The sequence below is a fragment of the Ricinus communis genome, chromosome 2 (genome assembly GCF_019578655.1).
Source record: "Ricinus communis isolate WT05 ecotype wild-type chromosome 2, ASM1957865v1, whole genome shotgun sequence".
In the NCBI taxonomy this organism is placed as follows: domain Eukaryota; kingdom Viridiplantae; phylum Streptophyta; class Magnoliopsida; order Malpighiales; family Euphorbiaceae; genus Ricinus; species Ricinus communis.
Window position 1 is genome coordinate 2,954,481 of NC_063257.1, and position 15,671 is coordinate 2,970,151.

Below are 15,671 nucleotides of genomic sequence, written 5' to 3' on the forward strand. Positions count from 1 at the left end.
GGTTGCATGCATTTATGGTGAAAGATTGCAAAAAAATAAAAATAAAATTGTCATGTTGAATGGTCAATGTGAAAATAGAAATACATCAATCATTCTAAGTTTATATACTGACAGCATGCACCTATGGTGAAAGATTTGCAAAAGAGTAGTAGTATAGGAGGCAATCCTAAGGGTGATTTAGGAAACTAATATTTTACAGGATGTGGCCACAGTCGTATTGCAGGTGGAAATAGTAAGTTCTGGAAAACATACGGTTAATTGTAATCATTCACTAATCAGGAGGAAAAAGAGCAATTAAGAATTAATAGAAATTATTTATTTTATTATTATTTTTTTTTTTTAAAAAGGGAGGTCTGCAAGTGCAAGTGAAGGTGGTGGGCGGGTTGAAGAGAATATGCGATGGCTATGTTCGAGTCAGACATTCTAAGATGCCAAGTCGGTTTAAGCAATCTCTCCATTAAATTAGCTTTTACACATATCCAAATTCTTTTCCTATTTCTCTTTCTCTCCTCGCGCCTCTGCTTTTTATCTCTATCTGGTATGTATCTATCCATTTCCCTCTCTTTTTTCATAAATCTATGACACAAGATGAATTCACTGGAGATGCTCTGTTCCTTCAATTTTATAGCAGCTATCTTTTTCTTTTTCTTTTTTCTTTTACTTTTGCTTGTGGTTTCTTTTTTTGTTTGAGGTGAACCCTAAATGCTCTGTTTTCATGCTGATAAAAGTTTAGCAAATCAGAAATTTTCGGTCAAAAGGTCACGCTTTACTTCATTATCCAAACATAATTTATATTCTTTGTTTGTCTTGTGAAGTTTCCTTCCCAGTGTCTAGCATTTATATTCACCAGAAAACATGAATCATTTCTCGATTCAATTTCCTTTTTTTTTTTTTTTTTTTTTTTTTCAAGTTATTTGCATTTTACTTACTGTTAAGATTTTTAGCACTTCTTTAACACTTCTATTATTTTAAATTGGTTTGAACAGGATCCTGGAGCTGGTCTTTGTGTTGGTTTTGGTTATTGCTAAATTCTGGTCTTGATTAGCTAAACTCTGAATTCATTGATTATCATTATTATAAGATTCAACTAATTTTGGTTCATGGGTTCTGATAGGCTATTAGACAATCTCAGAATGGAGAGGGTGAGGACTATTTTGACACATACTTATCCTTACCCGCATGAACATTCTCGTCATGCCATCATTGCTGTGGTTGTGGGTTGTCTGTTCTTTATATCTTCAGATAATATGCATACTCTAGTAGAAAAGCTCGACAACAATGTTAAGTGGTGGTCAATGTATGCCTGCCTACTTGGTTTCTTTTATTTCTTTTCTTCACCGTTTCTAGAGAAGACTATCAAACCCAGCTATTCAAATTTCAGCCGGTGGTAAGTTCTCTACGTTATGCATTTCTTCATGTGGTATATAGTACTACTGAGGAGCTATTTTGTACTAATAATTTTTGAAAATTTATTCATGCAGGTACATAGCTTGGATTTTAATTGCAGCTCTGTATCATCTCCCCAGTTTTCAGTCAATGGGACTTGATTTAAGGATGAATTTATCCTTATTTTTGACTATATATGTCTCTTCCATTCTGTTTCTTCTTGTCTTCCACATTATTTTTGTCGGCCTCTGGTATGTTGGTCTTGTTTCTCGTGTTGCTGCAAAGAAGCCAGAGATTTTGACCATTTTACAAAATTGTGCAGTAAGTGCTTGAACCACGTTCTTCTGCTCCTATAAACATTTTTGTTGCCTTCAATGAGCCCATCATTGTTTTTATGACCTTATCTTTGAACAGGTTCTTAGCGTAGCTTGCTGTGTATTTTATAGTCACTGCGGTAATCGTGCTATCTTGAGAGATAGACCACTTGCAAGGAAGAATTCTAGTTGGTTTACATTTTGGAAAAAGGAAGAGAGAAACACATGGCTCGCAAACCTCATTCGCATGAATGAATTAAAAGATCAATTCTGTTCATCTTGGTTTGCTCCTGTTGGGTCAGCCAGTGATTATCCACTTTTATCCAAGTGGGTTATTTATGGGGAGGTAAGTCTATATGGCACCACCAGTAAACTTTGTTTCACTTGATCTCTTCCTGTGAGTAATTTTGAGCACATTGTGTTCTCTGGTCCTTATCCTTTTAGGTTTTGTGTTGTAATATGATGAAAATTGCAGTTAGGTTGCAACGGCAGTGGATGTGCAGGTTCATCTGATGAGATCTCTCCTATATACTCATTATGGGCCACTTTTATTGGACTCTACATCGCCAATTATGTCGTAGAAAGATCGACGGGGTGAGTAGCTTTGTGACTTAAGATGCATTGAATACCATATATTGTTCCTTGGCATGGAGGATTATTTGAAAAATTTGTTTGACTGCACTTTTTTGGTTAGAATAGTTGGACTTACTCTTTTGATTTAGCTTTGCGTTGATTTGCTTGGATTTATTATTGGCGTCTTTTTAATTTTCCATTGATGCTGTTTGAGGGTTGATGTTTCATTCCAATTATGTTTTCTCTTTTATTGTATTGACTTCTTTCTTGGCTGGTTTATTGATGTCCTACATTTATGAGTAATTATTAAGACCCTTTGGTTCCTTGTTTTTCTACTTTCTCCAGTGTTCTTGTTCCATAAGTTTTGCCGTTTGATTTTCTTATATATTGGAAAAAAGAAGGGGATACAAGGGTGGTTTGATTGTTCAATTATTTCTCTCATTATCTTTTTATATGCTTTCTTATCTTTTGATTACTATTTGATTTTGGCAACTATTTTTATGCTTCTACTCATTCATGTCTGGCAATCAACAGGTGGGCTCTTTCTCACCCATTGTCGGTGCAGGAGTATGAGAAGTTGAAGGCCAAGCAGATGAAGCCTGATTTTCTGGATATGGTTCCTTGGTACTCAGGGTAAGCTTTTGTTAATTCTTTGCTTGCTCCTTTTCTCTTTTTCTAATTATCTGTTTGGGTGTGGTAATTGGGAATTGGCTGAGACTCTGTAATGCATTCTTACTTTGCTAGTGGCTACATGTTGCAGAACTTCGGCTGATTTATTCAAGACAGTCTTTGACCTCTTGGTATCAGTAACAGTATTTGTAGGTCGCTTTGACATGCGAATGATGCAGGTGTAGTTCATGTTGCAGCCTTTATTCATTACCATTATTGCTCTCTGGTATATCCTTCCATAACTTACTATATTAGCTCTAATTCAGTTGCTTATGATACTTCCACAAAAAGACAAATGGTATTTCTCTAGGACTTGAGATTTTTTGAGGAATGTCGCCCATCTATAGTTTCCTTAAAGCAGAAAAAGTGTAATGCTTGTACAGTATGTCTAGAATATTTTGAGAAAGATTGCTCTTCTTTTTTTATATTTTTTTTTGTTTTATTTTTCAAAATATTGTATAAGCATATTTGAAATTTTCCTTTAACATCAATCCTTCTGTTGATTTTCTTGTAATTTAATTCCAGTTTTATTAATCTCTAACATTATTTTTATATTGATTTTTCTTTCTGTGGATTTCTGATGTTATATATTATTTATCCACCTTCTAATGACTTTTGGTTCATTATAACAGAATATTTTGTTCCTTTGTTCTTTATTCAGGCCAATTTCCATTTTATTTTACATATTATTCGTTCTTATAATGATGTTAACTCTGTCCCTTTTTTCGTCATCAGGCAGCAATGACCAAAGTTGAAGATGGAGCAGAGCAAAGAGATCTTTTGTACGATCATTTTAGTGAGAAGGAAGATCTATGGTTTGACTTCATGGCTGATACTGGTGATGGTGGGAACTCATCTTATACGGTAGCACGACTACTTGCTCAACCTTCTATTCTCACTAGAGGTGAATCTGTGCGTTCCCTACCACGTGGAAAATTACTTCTTATAGGAGGGGATCTTGCGTAAGTTTGATAATTTTTCTTGTCTATGCTACTTATTTTTCTTGTATTATGACATGATTATTTGTTTTTCAATCTGATTTATATCTGTTTGATAGAAGGCGGATAAATAATATATAACAGTATATTATTTATACTAGTTGTCGATTATATGTTTGGACTAACTTTATGCCGATTGTATGTGTAGCAGTATTTACATCAGTGTCAAACTTTTGATAGTCAAACTGATAATTAATAGCTTCATGTTGGCCGACTGTCCTGTGTGAAATACTAGTTGCAAGTTTAATATGGTTTTTGCTCCTTTAAGAAAGCTTTTATTTGGTTCAAATCTTGCTCTTTTGTGGTAAGGGCTCTTTTAGATTGAGTGTACCATGGAGCTTTTTTTTTTTCTTCTGAGGTGGGCATTTGAGCGGTGAAGCAATGTTATTTGCTGATCTGCTCTTGGGAGTTAGTTTGTAATAGTAGAATCCAGCTTTAGAAGCAAAACTTCCACAAATTAAGGAATCCAATTTATTATTAAGATGATAAATTTTGTTTCAGACTTCATTTATAGTATTTTGGCCTTCCTAGTAAAACAGGGATGTAACGGGTGCCTTTATCATAACCCTTTGTTTTGCATTAAAACCATCTTTTTCCTACTTGATTAACTTCCACTTACTGTACTGGCTCCAATGTGGACATTAATAAGCTTGTTTTAATTTGTCGCAGCTTTTGTAAGTAGACTTCCACTCTCTAGCGAGTAATTCCTTTCTAAGCTCTTCGTCAGGATGAAGCATGAAATTTTGTTTTAGGTACTGTAGGTCATTAATAAGAATGTTCCCTGTTTAATCTCTACTTCTAATATTTTAAATTTCAGTCTGTTTTTCCTTGAAACATGTTTCATATATGTATATGTTCCATGTTTTGGCTGGATTGTTTCCTTCAAGACTATACCAATCTTTATGATTTAAGATTTCTGGTTTACAGTTGACATTATAAAAAAGCATTTTCCAAATCATTTGTCTGCAATGAATGCTTACATGCATACCTCTCTGTGTGAGATTAAGTTATTTATTTGCTTTTTGTGCGTTCTTCTATGTTAGCTTAATTATAAATTTCTGGTTTTGCTGTAGATATCCGAATCCGTCAGCATTTACATATGAGAAGCGCCTCTTTTGCCCTTTTGAGTATGCTCTTCAGCCTCCACCATGGTATAAACAAGAGCATATAGCTACAAACAAGCCTGAATTACCTGTTGGGGTGTCTGAATTGAAGCAATATGATGGACCTCAGTGCTTTATCATTCCTGGAAACCATGGTTGGTTCACATTGTTAGCATGAACCTCCCAAATGTACTTGTTCCCTGTATAGAAAAGGCTCTTGGTCCTGCAGATTGTTTTCAGTTTTGCATTGAATTGTCACATTTACTGAATCAGCATTATGTATTTTCTCTTGATATACTCTACTTTCTTGCCATCAGAAGGCTTTGAAAGCTTGTTGGTTTAATAACATTTTGTTTCAAATTTTACAGATTGGTTTGATGGACTTCATACTTTCATGAGGTACATATGTCACAAGAGCTGGTTGGGCGGGTGGTTTATGCCTCAGAAGAAGAGTTATTTTGCCTTGCAACTACCTAACCGATGGTGGGTTTTCGGTCTTGATCTAGCACTCCATAATGATATTGATGTGTACCAGTTCAAATTCTTTTCAGAACTAATAAAGGAGAAGGTACTTTCTTCTTTTTTTTTTTTTTTTTTCTCACCGTGCTGATATGTTTGCAGCTAAAATAACAGGAGCAGATACAATTGGTGGTATACTGCTTTCAGTCTTATGTTGTTATATATTAAACTTTTGGTGTATTACTGTCAATGATTAAGCAGAGAGCACTGTTTAAAAGATCATGTCGTTGCTGTTATTTATTTTATCTTAGTCTAAAATGCTATTCTCAGTATGAATAAACAGATTCTGGCCACCAAAAACTTGTCATACACTATAGATGGTTGATTGTCAGATAATCACTCCACCTTTGCTCATTTGTCATGGTTTGAATGAGCCTTGTTAATTTCATATTTGAAACAGCCATATCTTGTGTGCATTAGGGACATTTAGGCTACTTCTCGTAGCCTATCTGTCCTTTCATTTCTGTTGATTGATGACATCATTTTCTTGTTACATCCAATGTAGGTTGGAGAAAATGACTCAGTGATCATCATGACTCATGAACCAAATTGGTTGCTCGATTGGTACTGGGATGGTGTTTCAGGAAAGAATGTCTCACACCTGATATGCACTTATTTAAAAGGAAGGTGTAAACTTCGTATAGCTGGGGACTTGCATCATTATATGCGTCATTCATATGTTCCATCGGATGGGCCTGTTCATGTGCAACATTTACTTGTAAATGGCTGCGGCGGTGCATTTTTACATCCTACTCATGTCTTTAGTAATTTCAAAGAACTATATGGAACTAAGTATGAGACCAAGGCTGCGTATCCTTCTTTAGAAGATTCAAGCAGGGTAAATTTTTTTTTTTGTTCTTTTTGTTCTTTATGATTTCTTTATATGCATTTATTTGTTAATGCTATGCCTTTCGATCATATATTGCAGATAGCATTGGGAAATATTTTGAAGTTTAGAAAGAAGAACTGGCAATTTGACTTCATTGGGGGCATTATATACTTTATATTGAGCTTTTCTATGTTTCCACAGGTGAGCATCTCTTCTGTCCTATTTCTTAGATCTGTGCTACTCATCCAACCTCAGGCTTGTTTAGACCTCAATGCCCTTTCATTTTTCACACCTTGCTGTCTGTATTGAGCTCACCATTAGGATGCTTTTCATTTCTCTTCCCTTTGGCTATGAATTAGCATCCACCTCTAGAAGACCATAACTAGTTGCTCCCATTGCCTTACTGTTCTGCCATAGTTAACCAAAGGGTTATGCTATTATCTTACATGATAAGACTTATATTTTATGTAGTCGATGGTTGACTGAGATTTCCCCCTTCATTTCTAGTGTAAGCTCAACCACATCTTGCAAGCTGATACATTTTCTGGCCAGTTGAGGAGTTTCTTTGGCACAGCGTGGAATTCGTTTATGTATGTGCTGGAACACTCTTATGTATCCTTGGCAGGTGTTGTGGTATTGCTCATTGTGGCAATTGCATTTGTCCCACCTAAAGTATCTCGGAAGAAACAGGCTATTATTGGGATTCTTCATGTTTCTGCACACCTGGCATCAGCTTTAATTCTTATGTTGCTCTTAGAACTGGGTGTTGAGATGTGTATTAGGCATAATCTACTAGCAACTTCAGGTAAGCTGCATCTTTTTGCTCTCAACTAGTGCTTTCTTATTAATATGGTTTTGTAGGACAGCTTATGCATATCTTGTTTTTGTTACTTCTGTCAATAATTGCAGAGAGTGATAGGAAAAAGTGTGCTGATCAAGTAGGCTGATCGATTCATATTTTTCAAACTTTCAATTATTATTGCAATACTCCCAGCTTGATTTACTTATGATTATGGTGGTCATTTTACAACCATATAAGAATTTTGCCTGCTTCAAATTTTCGAAAAATGATTATTTCTTTCTTGATTAGTGATTCTGTAGTGCTTAAATGTCTTTTTTTTTTCAGGATATCACACTTTATATCAGTGGTACCGATCAGTGGAAAGTGAGCACTTTCCAGATCCTACTGGCCTTCGATCTCGCATAGAACAGTGGACGTTTGGCCTTTATCCAGCATGCATAAAATATCTCATGTCTGCATTTGATGTCCCTGAGGTAATAAAGTCGTAATTGTTACAGAACTACGATATTTCCTCTTTCTAGTGTTACAGTATTCATGGGAGAACTTATCAGGTCATGGCTGTCACACGGAGTAATATTTGCAAGAAAGGGATTGAGTCGCTTTCTAGAGGGGGTGCTGTCATCTATTATGCTTCTGTCTTCCTCTACTTCTGGGTCTTTTCAACGCCTGTTGTTTCTTTGGTTTTTGGAAGTTACTTGTACATCTGCATTAACTGGTTTCACTTACACTTTGATGAAGCCTTTTCTTCACTCCGAATTGCTAATTACAAATCTTTCACACGGTTCCACATTAATAAGGATGGTGATCTTGAAGTTTTCACCCTTGCAGTTGATAAGGTAAGAGATCAACCTATATTGACCTCTATTGGCAATTCAAGGGAAACGCAATATATTGGTCTGATGGCTTTTCATTATTTACTTGTGATTTGTTCAAAGTTAAAATAAAGGCCAATTTCACTAATGTGCTATTGTGTGGATTGATTGTCAACGCGTCAACTTTCTTTTCTGTTCAATTTTTTTGATTTACATTTAATGGTAACAAACGCTGTGTGCTTGTTCAATACCAAGGTTTAGATGAGTGCTGATATCTCTCTTAGAAGATAACAAGATTACGGATCTTGTGAGACTTCATTCTTTTCATCAGGGCCAATCTTTACTTCTGCTTCATTTCCTTCAATGGATAATAATATATGAAAAGGAGCAATATTTTCTGTTAAATGACATAAATTCTTGCTTTTGATAAGAGAGGGGAAAAAAGAATAGAATGCCTTTTGCTGTTAGATATTGGGGTTTTCAAAATTTTTATTGTTTTTTCTAGTGAATCAGTTACTTATTTTACATTTCATGCAAATAAGAGACGTTATATCATTTTCAACCAGTGTGCTTCGATAGTAGCCAATATTCAATATTTTATGAATGTGCAGATACCGAAGGACTGGAAATTGGATTCAAAATGGGATGGGGAAGAGAAGCAGCCGCAGCAGTTGAGCCACCAGCGACGTTATCCTAGTAAATGGCGGGCAGCTACTTCTCAGCAGGACCCACTAAATACTGTTAAAATAGTTGATAGCTTTGTTATTAGACGGACAGAGAATCCGAACACTGGAGCAAGTAATGGTTCAGTCATTCACTGATCCGGTCGCACATTTTTGTAACATAGTTATAGTTTGTTAATTTAGGAAGCAATAATGGGAGAAAAAGATGAAAAAAGAGAAGGAAAGAAAGAAAAGAAAATTAGTGCTGAAAATGATACTTGTTTTCAATTTCATTTCCTCATAAAATAGTGGGCTCTAATAACAAGTAGTCTAGTCTCAAAGATTTGGCTCTTTGATTGGGGAGTCCGATGAACCTGTGTCTACCGTGGGAGGAGCTCAATATCCCTTTAGATTGTCTGCATAACAAAATGGGGTCTGGTTTGTGATTTTAGAAAAGTGGCCATATTGGCCTTCTATAAAGTGCAATTATGCCTTGGGAATGGCTGAAGAAAGCACTGTACTCTACTGATGTATCTTTGTTTTCATATTAGCCTACTACTCCTTCACGTGTCACCTTGGCATTATATTCTTGGGGACAGATTGAGTGAAGAATCATATTTAAACAAAAGTGACGAACATGGGATGGATGGTGTATGACTTGCCGTCTAACATATTCTGTTAAACAAATAAATTTGCTATTTTATCAGCATTGTTCTCTGCAAGTCGTGGGTGTGTTTCCAATGATGAAATTTTAGACATCCCGAACAATTAACTATAAGGTTTTTTGATATGTTGGAATCAAAGAATCACTCTTTTCTAGGTTTTTAATGTCTGCAGTTCCAATCATAAGAAGTTGTATCCTTTGTCCAGGAGGTTAATGAAGATAACAAAAAGGAAAAAAAAAAATGGAAGAGAAAGAGAAAGGCAGACCCATGTCCTGCTGCAGCCAAAATTGTTGAAAGCTTCTTTGTGGCAAAGATTGACGTAAAAAGGAGGAAAAATGGAAAAACTTGTTTAAATAAATTTTCTATGTACTGCTGAAATACTACATTTGATAGTCTGATTGAAGAAAACTCTCATAAGATGTTCCTTTGAGTACTTGCTGGACCTCACCCGAGTTCTGAATTTGATCCAACAAGTTGCCGCTATGTATCTTAACTTGACGGCTGGTTAGCTCTCTATAAGGCAACCTCATAAACTCCTGAACTTCTTTTAGTTTCTGCACAATACGTTCCACTAAGCTTGTCTCTGATACCAGACCCAAAAAACATAATTAATAGAAGAGACGAACTAGAATATAGAAAGCCTTACCGTGCTGTTACCTACGACATCTTCATAGTAAACCACAATATGGCGAGTGCTCTTGAAGTATCCTATTGCCCTCGCAGCTCTGTCGTCTACATGCTTCAGGTCAGCTATTAATGTGGTCGTATTTATTTTTGGCTTGTACTTTGCAAGTACCTTGGCCTGCAAATATCAATGTTCTTAGTTCATTGGTTATAGGCAAGGAAGATCCAATGATGGTGAACTGCAATAAAGAAAGAAAGAAAGAGAGACAGAGGGCACCTCTGCTGCTGAGTGAACATGGGATTTGTGGGTTCCATTGAGTGGTTTATTACTTTTGTCATAGGAATTTGCAATCACAGATACCATTCTCCTGAGCAAATTCCTTCTGAATAGAAATATTGCATGAACTCCTTTCTCATTGAAGTATTCCACTATACCTTTGTGATGTTCCAACACGCCCTATAGTAATATATCATACATCAATGAAAAGCAAGGACAAATTGCAATTTAGCAGTTAAATTATCTTGCAGAATTTATTGCAAAAGCTTGCCTGATTAAGCATCCATTTGAACCCAACAGCAGCATTGCACTCGTTCTTCGCAGCACTACTAAACCAGTCAAGATTATATACTTTATCCAATGTTTTCACAATTGCAGAAACATTAGCTCTCCTTTCTTTTTTCCCAAAGATTTCTCCATTAGAGCTAACATTCATGTGACTGTTCAACAATGTCTCGAACCATCCACTTCCGGATCTCTGCATCGTCAATATGGCAAAGTATCTTACAGGATTGCAAGCACATTCTTCCCTGTACATTTAATACATACGCATCAGAGTCGTGAACTTCAAGAAACAGAAACATTATTTTCCATCAGATAGGAAATTTATCCAGGTACCTGCTAAATGTATTGGGTTTTGGGTAATGCACATAAGGAAGTTCCCATGGCTCTATGTCTGATTTATTGCATTGCTGATCGAATATCTCGAAGTTTAAGATTTTGGCTGTTGTGTGTGGCCCTATTTGCTTTAAACATATGGAACAAATGTAAACTCCGCAGATCATAGCAAAGGCTAACACCACCAATCTCAAAACTAATGGAGATTTCTTAGGAGCCTTTATCACCAATGAATCCTGAAAAATTAAGAGTCAACCAATTGTAATGGGAAGACAACATTGAAAGCACCCGTTAGAAAATAAAAGAAAAAGACAACAAAACGGAAAAACTAGAAAGTAAAGATGAAATCATACTGTGGATTCCATGTATAATTCTCCATGAAAATAGACAGACAGACAGAACAAAAAAGAAGAAACTAGAAAGTAGGGAAGGACTTGGGTTTTTTATTCTGTTAAATCATATTGAGAAAAATAAGGCAGTAGAAATGGTCAAGCGTCTATAGGATCACTTGGAAAGATTAGATCAAATCATGCATTTCATAAGCCATAACTCTTGAGAAAACATAAAAGAGAAAAAAGAAGTAGCACTATTCTTGCACTGACTCCCACGTTATATAAAACTTGTTGGTCATAAAAATTAAACTTTATTTTGTAAATGAAATGAAAATATATATGTTAGCTTCAGCATACCTTTTTGTAGAAGAAACATAAATCTTCAGCCATCTCAGAAGAAATAAAAGAAACAAAGACATTTACAGCTTCTTCTTCTTTCTCATCCTCTTCCTATTCATAAGTCCAAAATCCTCTTTATTCTTGAGGATCTTTCCAAGAAAGTTGTTTTTTCTAACATTATTTTAAAACTCCATGCTCTCTTGGCCAAGTCTTTTATTTTATACGTTGTCTTTAACGCGTTTCTCATGCCTTTTTTCTTTTAGGGACATTTGCCAGCAATATCTTCAAACAAGAGACTTTTGTTTATTTTCAACCAATAATGGTGTCTTTATCTTCTAAATGGACTCTCACTTTCTAATGGCAAAACTGCCTTTTCTAAGCAAAAAAATAAAAATAAAAAATTTTATATATATATAGTCACTACCCTATATCAAATAAACTAGCTGTTGCCATTTTGCATTGCGTGGAATTTCTTGCTGTTGTCTCAATCATTTTGAGAAAACAGAGATTAAGCTTTAATTTGAAGGGATATTTATTTTTGTGTGCCTAACCTACTTGGAGAATTCTATGGACCAAGCATGTCAAATACATTATAACATTTTTGATGATCCAAACAAGGTATGCTATTTATACTCTTTGGACGAGCAACTGAAAAATGTTAAATATTCTCACCTACCACCACAGTAGCAGAAAGATCTAAAGATAAACCTACTTTTAACAGAGACGTGCTTCCCACTAGTCCATGCCCATGAATAAAATGATCCGCCAGAATTACCATCCAGTTCCTTTCCTGGACATCATTATTTAACTAGGCATTGGGTTTATTTCAATTTATTTGTTTTATTATGGCTATCATTATTTAACTGGACATCATTACTTTTAACGAGGCATGTTGCCAAGGCTGTTCTTCATGGAACCTGAGTGTTATGTGTTAAACGCATGGGTGCAGTGAAGATTCACAGTCATCAACGCAGCTCAAATTCCACTTGGCTGAGCTGGTCAGGGGGGTGATACATGTAGCTAGGGTGAGCAAAATTTCAAAAAAACTAAAAATTGAACCGAATCGATCGGTTATTTTTTTATAAATCCAATTTATTCGATTTGATTTTTTAAAAACCGAAATAATATCGGTTCAGTTTAATTTTATATTAAGTAATTCGAAATAACTAATTTTTTTTTAATTATTTATTAAATTTTATTTTTGTTTTTAATATAAAATTTAATTTTTAAGATGATTTTAGGTTCAGTTCAAATATTATAATTTATACTCAATTTGATTCATATTTATATATAATTCAGTTATTTCGGCTAAGTAATTTCAGTTTATTTAAAAAGCCAGTTTCAATTTGGTTTTATTTTCGAACTAATTCAGTTTATTTGGTAGACCTGGTTCGGTTCGGTTTTGAACTGACCCCTACATGTGACGATGGTGAATGTAATTGAAAAGATACAAGTCATGCTGCCGTAACGTAAATATATACATATAACATAGTTATTTTACAAACTACTTTTAAAAGTTCAACATTGTTCCGTTAAGCATGTCGTGTACCCTGTCACCTCCCTTGGAGGAACAGAACAAATCAACCCCAACATATTGAGCATTGTAAACAATACTTAGGATCTGAAGGGGTGTTATCCGCCAGTACAACATGGTCACTTGTACTGGACAAATCAGTCACCATAAACTAGAAACAAAAGTTCTCTCCTTGATAATCTGCCATTCCGTTTGTTTCAAAGTTGACCGCCTAGAGACAGGCAGGTGTTAAGTTGGCCACAACTGGAAGAATGAAACCTGGTAAATATAACATAACCCAATCATTAACAATCCTTGAAAAATAAGATGAATGTAAGTGATGGTAAATCGGGTGAAAAAAATTTGTTACCAATGAACTATGAATTATCACAAAGCTACAAGTTACTGGCCTCGTTGACACAACAATACTATTAGGGACTCAATATCGTAGGCATCAAAAGTTTCTGAACCCATGACTATACTGTGATGCTTTTTTTTATTGTAATAGCATCTTTAAAGTGATCAAGAAGGTACCTAATGTTTTCCATTCTGTGTCAGCTGTTTGATGGCTATTCAACTTCTAAAGCATATTTAAATAGATAAAAAATTTTTAAAAAAAAAAAAAAAGCCTTGAGAGAATGTTAAAATCTCTCCAAACATATTAAGCCAAGTGGATGGACTCATAGGCAGTAACGCCACAATGTTAATACTTATGGTTAAAGAGAAGACAAGGGTAACCGAAATGTGTTTTAGTGAAAGAGCAAACTCACCACTTTCAAAACTGTTGAATCTGAAAAGAAAAAAAAAAGATGACTTTGCTTCATGAGATGATCAACCGGACTATCTGCCCCAAATATCTGAATGACTTTGTTGCCTCTTTCAGACATTTGTTTTTAACGTCTCGAGACCAATGCTGCATTGGTTAAAAAAGATCCAGTTAAAAGCCCCAATAAAAGTTAATGCAAATCGAACCATATATACTAGTCTCAAGCAATGGACCTCTCCAAGCATATTGAGGTTGTCACGTACACCCTTCAGCAATTCTTGGGCATCCCCCTCCCATCGATAGAATTCCAGTTCTCTCCCTTCTAAGAGCTCCTCAGAGACCTTAAATCAATGAAAACTAAATCAACTGCATCAAAGGAATTTAAGACTGTACAGAAGATACTGACTTTTCAAGAAATGTTTTCTAAAGCAGTTATAAGGTCCCAAAGATTAACATAAATTCCTCAAGGCCTATAAGCTCAAATATAGAGAATTTATAGTTATTTTGAAATCAAAAGCATGAGAAACAGCCCAGACATATGTATAGACGACATGAACATACCTGTCTTCCAATCACTTGACCACCTGCTAAATGTGAGAAATATATATTATAAAAATGGCAGAGGAACAAGGGAGCATTCTTCTCAGCAAGCTCTTCCAAATACTTGGCGTAAGAGACTCCCGGAGTACTAGGTTCAGGGATCATAATATCCTGTTGACTAAGCCACTCAAGGTCTTGCGCAAGACCCGCTGATCGTTCCATCCCAGTTCTTCTGAAATAGGTATCTGAAGGGGGGAAAGCGAAAGTCATTTAATTCTTGCAAATTTAGCAAACAGCTTTGCAACAGAAACATAAAACTATTAGCCAAAATAATCTCCTGTGCTCAAATTTGAGTATCGCAATATACCACAATTAGTGATGTTGGTCAATTAAAAAGAAATTTAAGAAAGCTCCCCAATATAAGATGAATTTACATGAGTTCGATGCTAGAAGCCTATGGTATAAGATGAAATCAAAGCCAAACAAAAGAAAAGAAATTTAACGTATAGAAAGCAAGACAGGAGATCATGAAAAAGAAAAACTCACAAGAAACATCGTCGGATTTATCAACAATACGTTCCACAGTGTCGAAAACGAGTTTACTGTTAACTAGGTACTTAACAAACCCTTCCATATTGGCTACCCATCTCTCACCTTCACCCTCACCCTCACCCTCACCCTCACTCTCTTCTTTTTCTTCTTTATTCGAAACGACATCGTTTTCGTCATCGCTACTGATGGACTTGTGAGTGTATTTGCCTTTAACATTACGAAGCCTCATGGCAACGAATCTCATCTCTTCAGTGATACCCTTTTTCTCTCCTGGGTATGGCTTCCTGTACCTCTTTCTCTTCTTAATGACCGGAGGACCCATGTTCGTTGCTGCTGCTGTTGAAATTGAAGAACTGGAATTTGAGCAGCACACAATTCCTCTTCTTCTTGAAAGCTTGCTGGGAAGCTGTAATTGAGACAATGGGAGTTTTAATAATAAAGGATTCCGCACAAGAGGCTCCATGAAGCCCCATTTACACGGTGCCGATGCCGATGCCGATGCCGATGAAGGTATCCAAGAGAACGACCACATTGCTCGCTTTATCTGTTGCACTAGTTGTTTAAAAGTTCTTCCAATCTATTCTGCTCTTCCTGATATATGCTGATAATAAGAGGGAAAGAGTATTTTCTGATGTAATTAAGGGAAAGAAATGGCAGACTAATTGAACTCTGGCCTTTTAGGCCTTGGTGGGATGGGGTCAGAGGAAGGGGTAATCTAAGGAAGGTAAAAAGAATAATTCAGTCCTATGCTATCACTCTCATCTCCTTCTTTACACCC

At 35.7% G+C, this 15,671-nt stretch overlaps 3 protein-coding genes across 6 annotated transcripts; 1 reads left to right on the forward strand and 2 right to left on the reverse strand.

Annotated features, from left to right (window-relative positions):
• Positions 1 to 245: 245 nt before the first annotated feature.
• LOC8260863 lies at positions 246 to 9,373 on the forward strand. Of its 3 annotated transcripts, XM_048370796.1 has the most exons (17): positions 246 to 538; positions 987 to 1,034; positions 1,115 to 1,387; positions 1,482 to 1,707; positions 1,801 to 2,046; positions 2,176 to 2,294; positions 2,808 to 2,906; positions 3,034 to 3,121; positions 3,678 to 3,904; positions 5,014 to 5,198; positions 5,412 to 5,611; positions 6,068 to 6,400; positions 6,491 to 6,592; positions 6,899 to 7,196; positions 7,518 to 7,666; positions 7,745 to 8,029; positions 8,617 to 9,373. In XM_048370796.1, the coding sequence occupies exons 3-17, from the start codon at positions 1,134 to 1,136 to the stop codon at positions 8,824 to 8,826; spliced, it is 3,021 nt and encodes a 1,006-aa protein (XP_048226753.1). In that variant the 5' UTR covers positions 246 to 538; positions 987 to 1,034; positions 1,115 to 1,133; the 3' UTR covers positions 8,827 to 9,373. The 3 variants fall into 3 exon arrangements, with proteins under 3 accessions (XP_048226753.1, XP_015575624.1, XP_002510264.1); XM_015720138.3 differs by having other exon boundaries at positions 987 to 1,387; XM_002510218.4 differs by lacking the exon at positions 987 to 1,034.
• A 295-nt stretch (positions 9,374 to 9,668) lies between these two features.
• On the reverse strand, positions 9,669 to 11,748 carry LOC8278916. Of its 2 annotated transcripts, none has more exons than XM_048370797.1 (6): positions 11,541 to 11,748; positions 10,852 to 11,087; positions 10,505 to 10,763; positions 10,234 to 10,413; positions 9,979 to 10,134; positions 9,669 to 9,886 (listed from the first exon to the last, which is right to left on the reverse strand). In XM_048370797.1, exons 1-6 carry the CDS (start codon positions 11,571 to 11,573, stop codon positions 9,713 to 9,715), a joined length of 1,038 nt encoding a protein of 345 aa, XP_048226754.1. In that variant the 5' UTR covers positions 11,574 to 11,748; the 3' UTR covers positions 9,669 to 9,712. The 2 variants fall into 2 exon arrangements, with proteins under 2 accessions (XP_048226754.1, XP_048226755.1); XM_048370798.1 differs by lacking the exon at positions 11,541 to 11,748 and adding an exon at positions 11,205 to 11,487.
• Positions 11,749 to 12,982: 1,234 nt separating this feature from the next.
• On the reverse strand, positions 12,983 to 15,666 carry LOC8278915 (probable inactive heme oxygenase 2, chloroplastic). Its single transcript, XM_002510216.4, has 5 exons — positions 14,888 to 15,666; positions 14,363 to 14,586; positions 14,035 to 14,142; positions 13,806 to 13,948; positions 12,983 to 13,314 (listed from the first exon to the last, which is right to left on the reverse strand). Exons 1-4 carry the CDS (start codon positions 15,423 to 15,425, stop codon positions 13,856 to 13,858), a joined length of 963 nt encoding a protein of 320 aa, XP_002510262.2. The 5' UTR covers positions 15,426 to 15,666; the 3' UTR covers positions 12,983 to 13,314; positions 13,806 to 13,855.
• Positions 15,667 to 15,671: the final 5 nt, after the last annotated feature.

Bases quoted from the DNA above. Each gene is read 5' to 3' on its own strand.
- LOC8260863 (XM_015720138.3), top strand. From the start codon at position 1,101: ATGGGTTCTGATAGGCTATTAGACAATCTCAGAATGGAGAGGGTGAGG. The intron at 2,047-2,175 runs GTAAGTCTATAT...TGAAAATTGCAG, and splicing joins AGTGGGTTATTTATGGGGAG to TTAGGTTGCAACGGCAGTGG. The intron at 6,593-6,898 runs GTGAGCATCTCT...CTTCATTTCTAG, and splicing joins GCTTTTCTATGTTTCCACAG to TGTAAGCTCAACCACATCTT.
- LOC8278916 (XM_048370797.1), bottom strand. From the start codon at position 11,573: ATGGCTGAAGATTTATGTTTCTTCTACAAAAAG. The intron at 11,088-11,540 runs GTATGCTGAAGC...TTAATTTTTCAG, and splicing joins TATGTTTCTTCTACAAAAAG to GATTCATTGGTGATAAAGGC. The intron at 10,135-10,233 runs GTGCCCTCTGTC...TGATATTTGCAG, and splicing joins ATGTTCACTCAGCAGCAGAG to GCCAAGGTACTTGCAAAGTA.
- LOC8278915 (XM_002510216.4), bottom strand. From the start codon at position 15,425: ATGTGGTCGTTCTCTTGGATACCTTCATCGGCATCGGCATCGGCATCG. The intron at 14,587-14,887 runs GTGAGTTTTTCT...TCCCCCCTTCAG, and splicing joins TAAATCCGACGATGTTTCTT to ATACCTATTTCAGAAGAACT. The intron at 13,949-14,034 runs GTCCATTGCTTG...TAACCAATGCAG, and splicing joins ACCTCAATATGCTTGGAGAG to CATTGGTCTCGAGACGTTAA.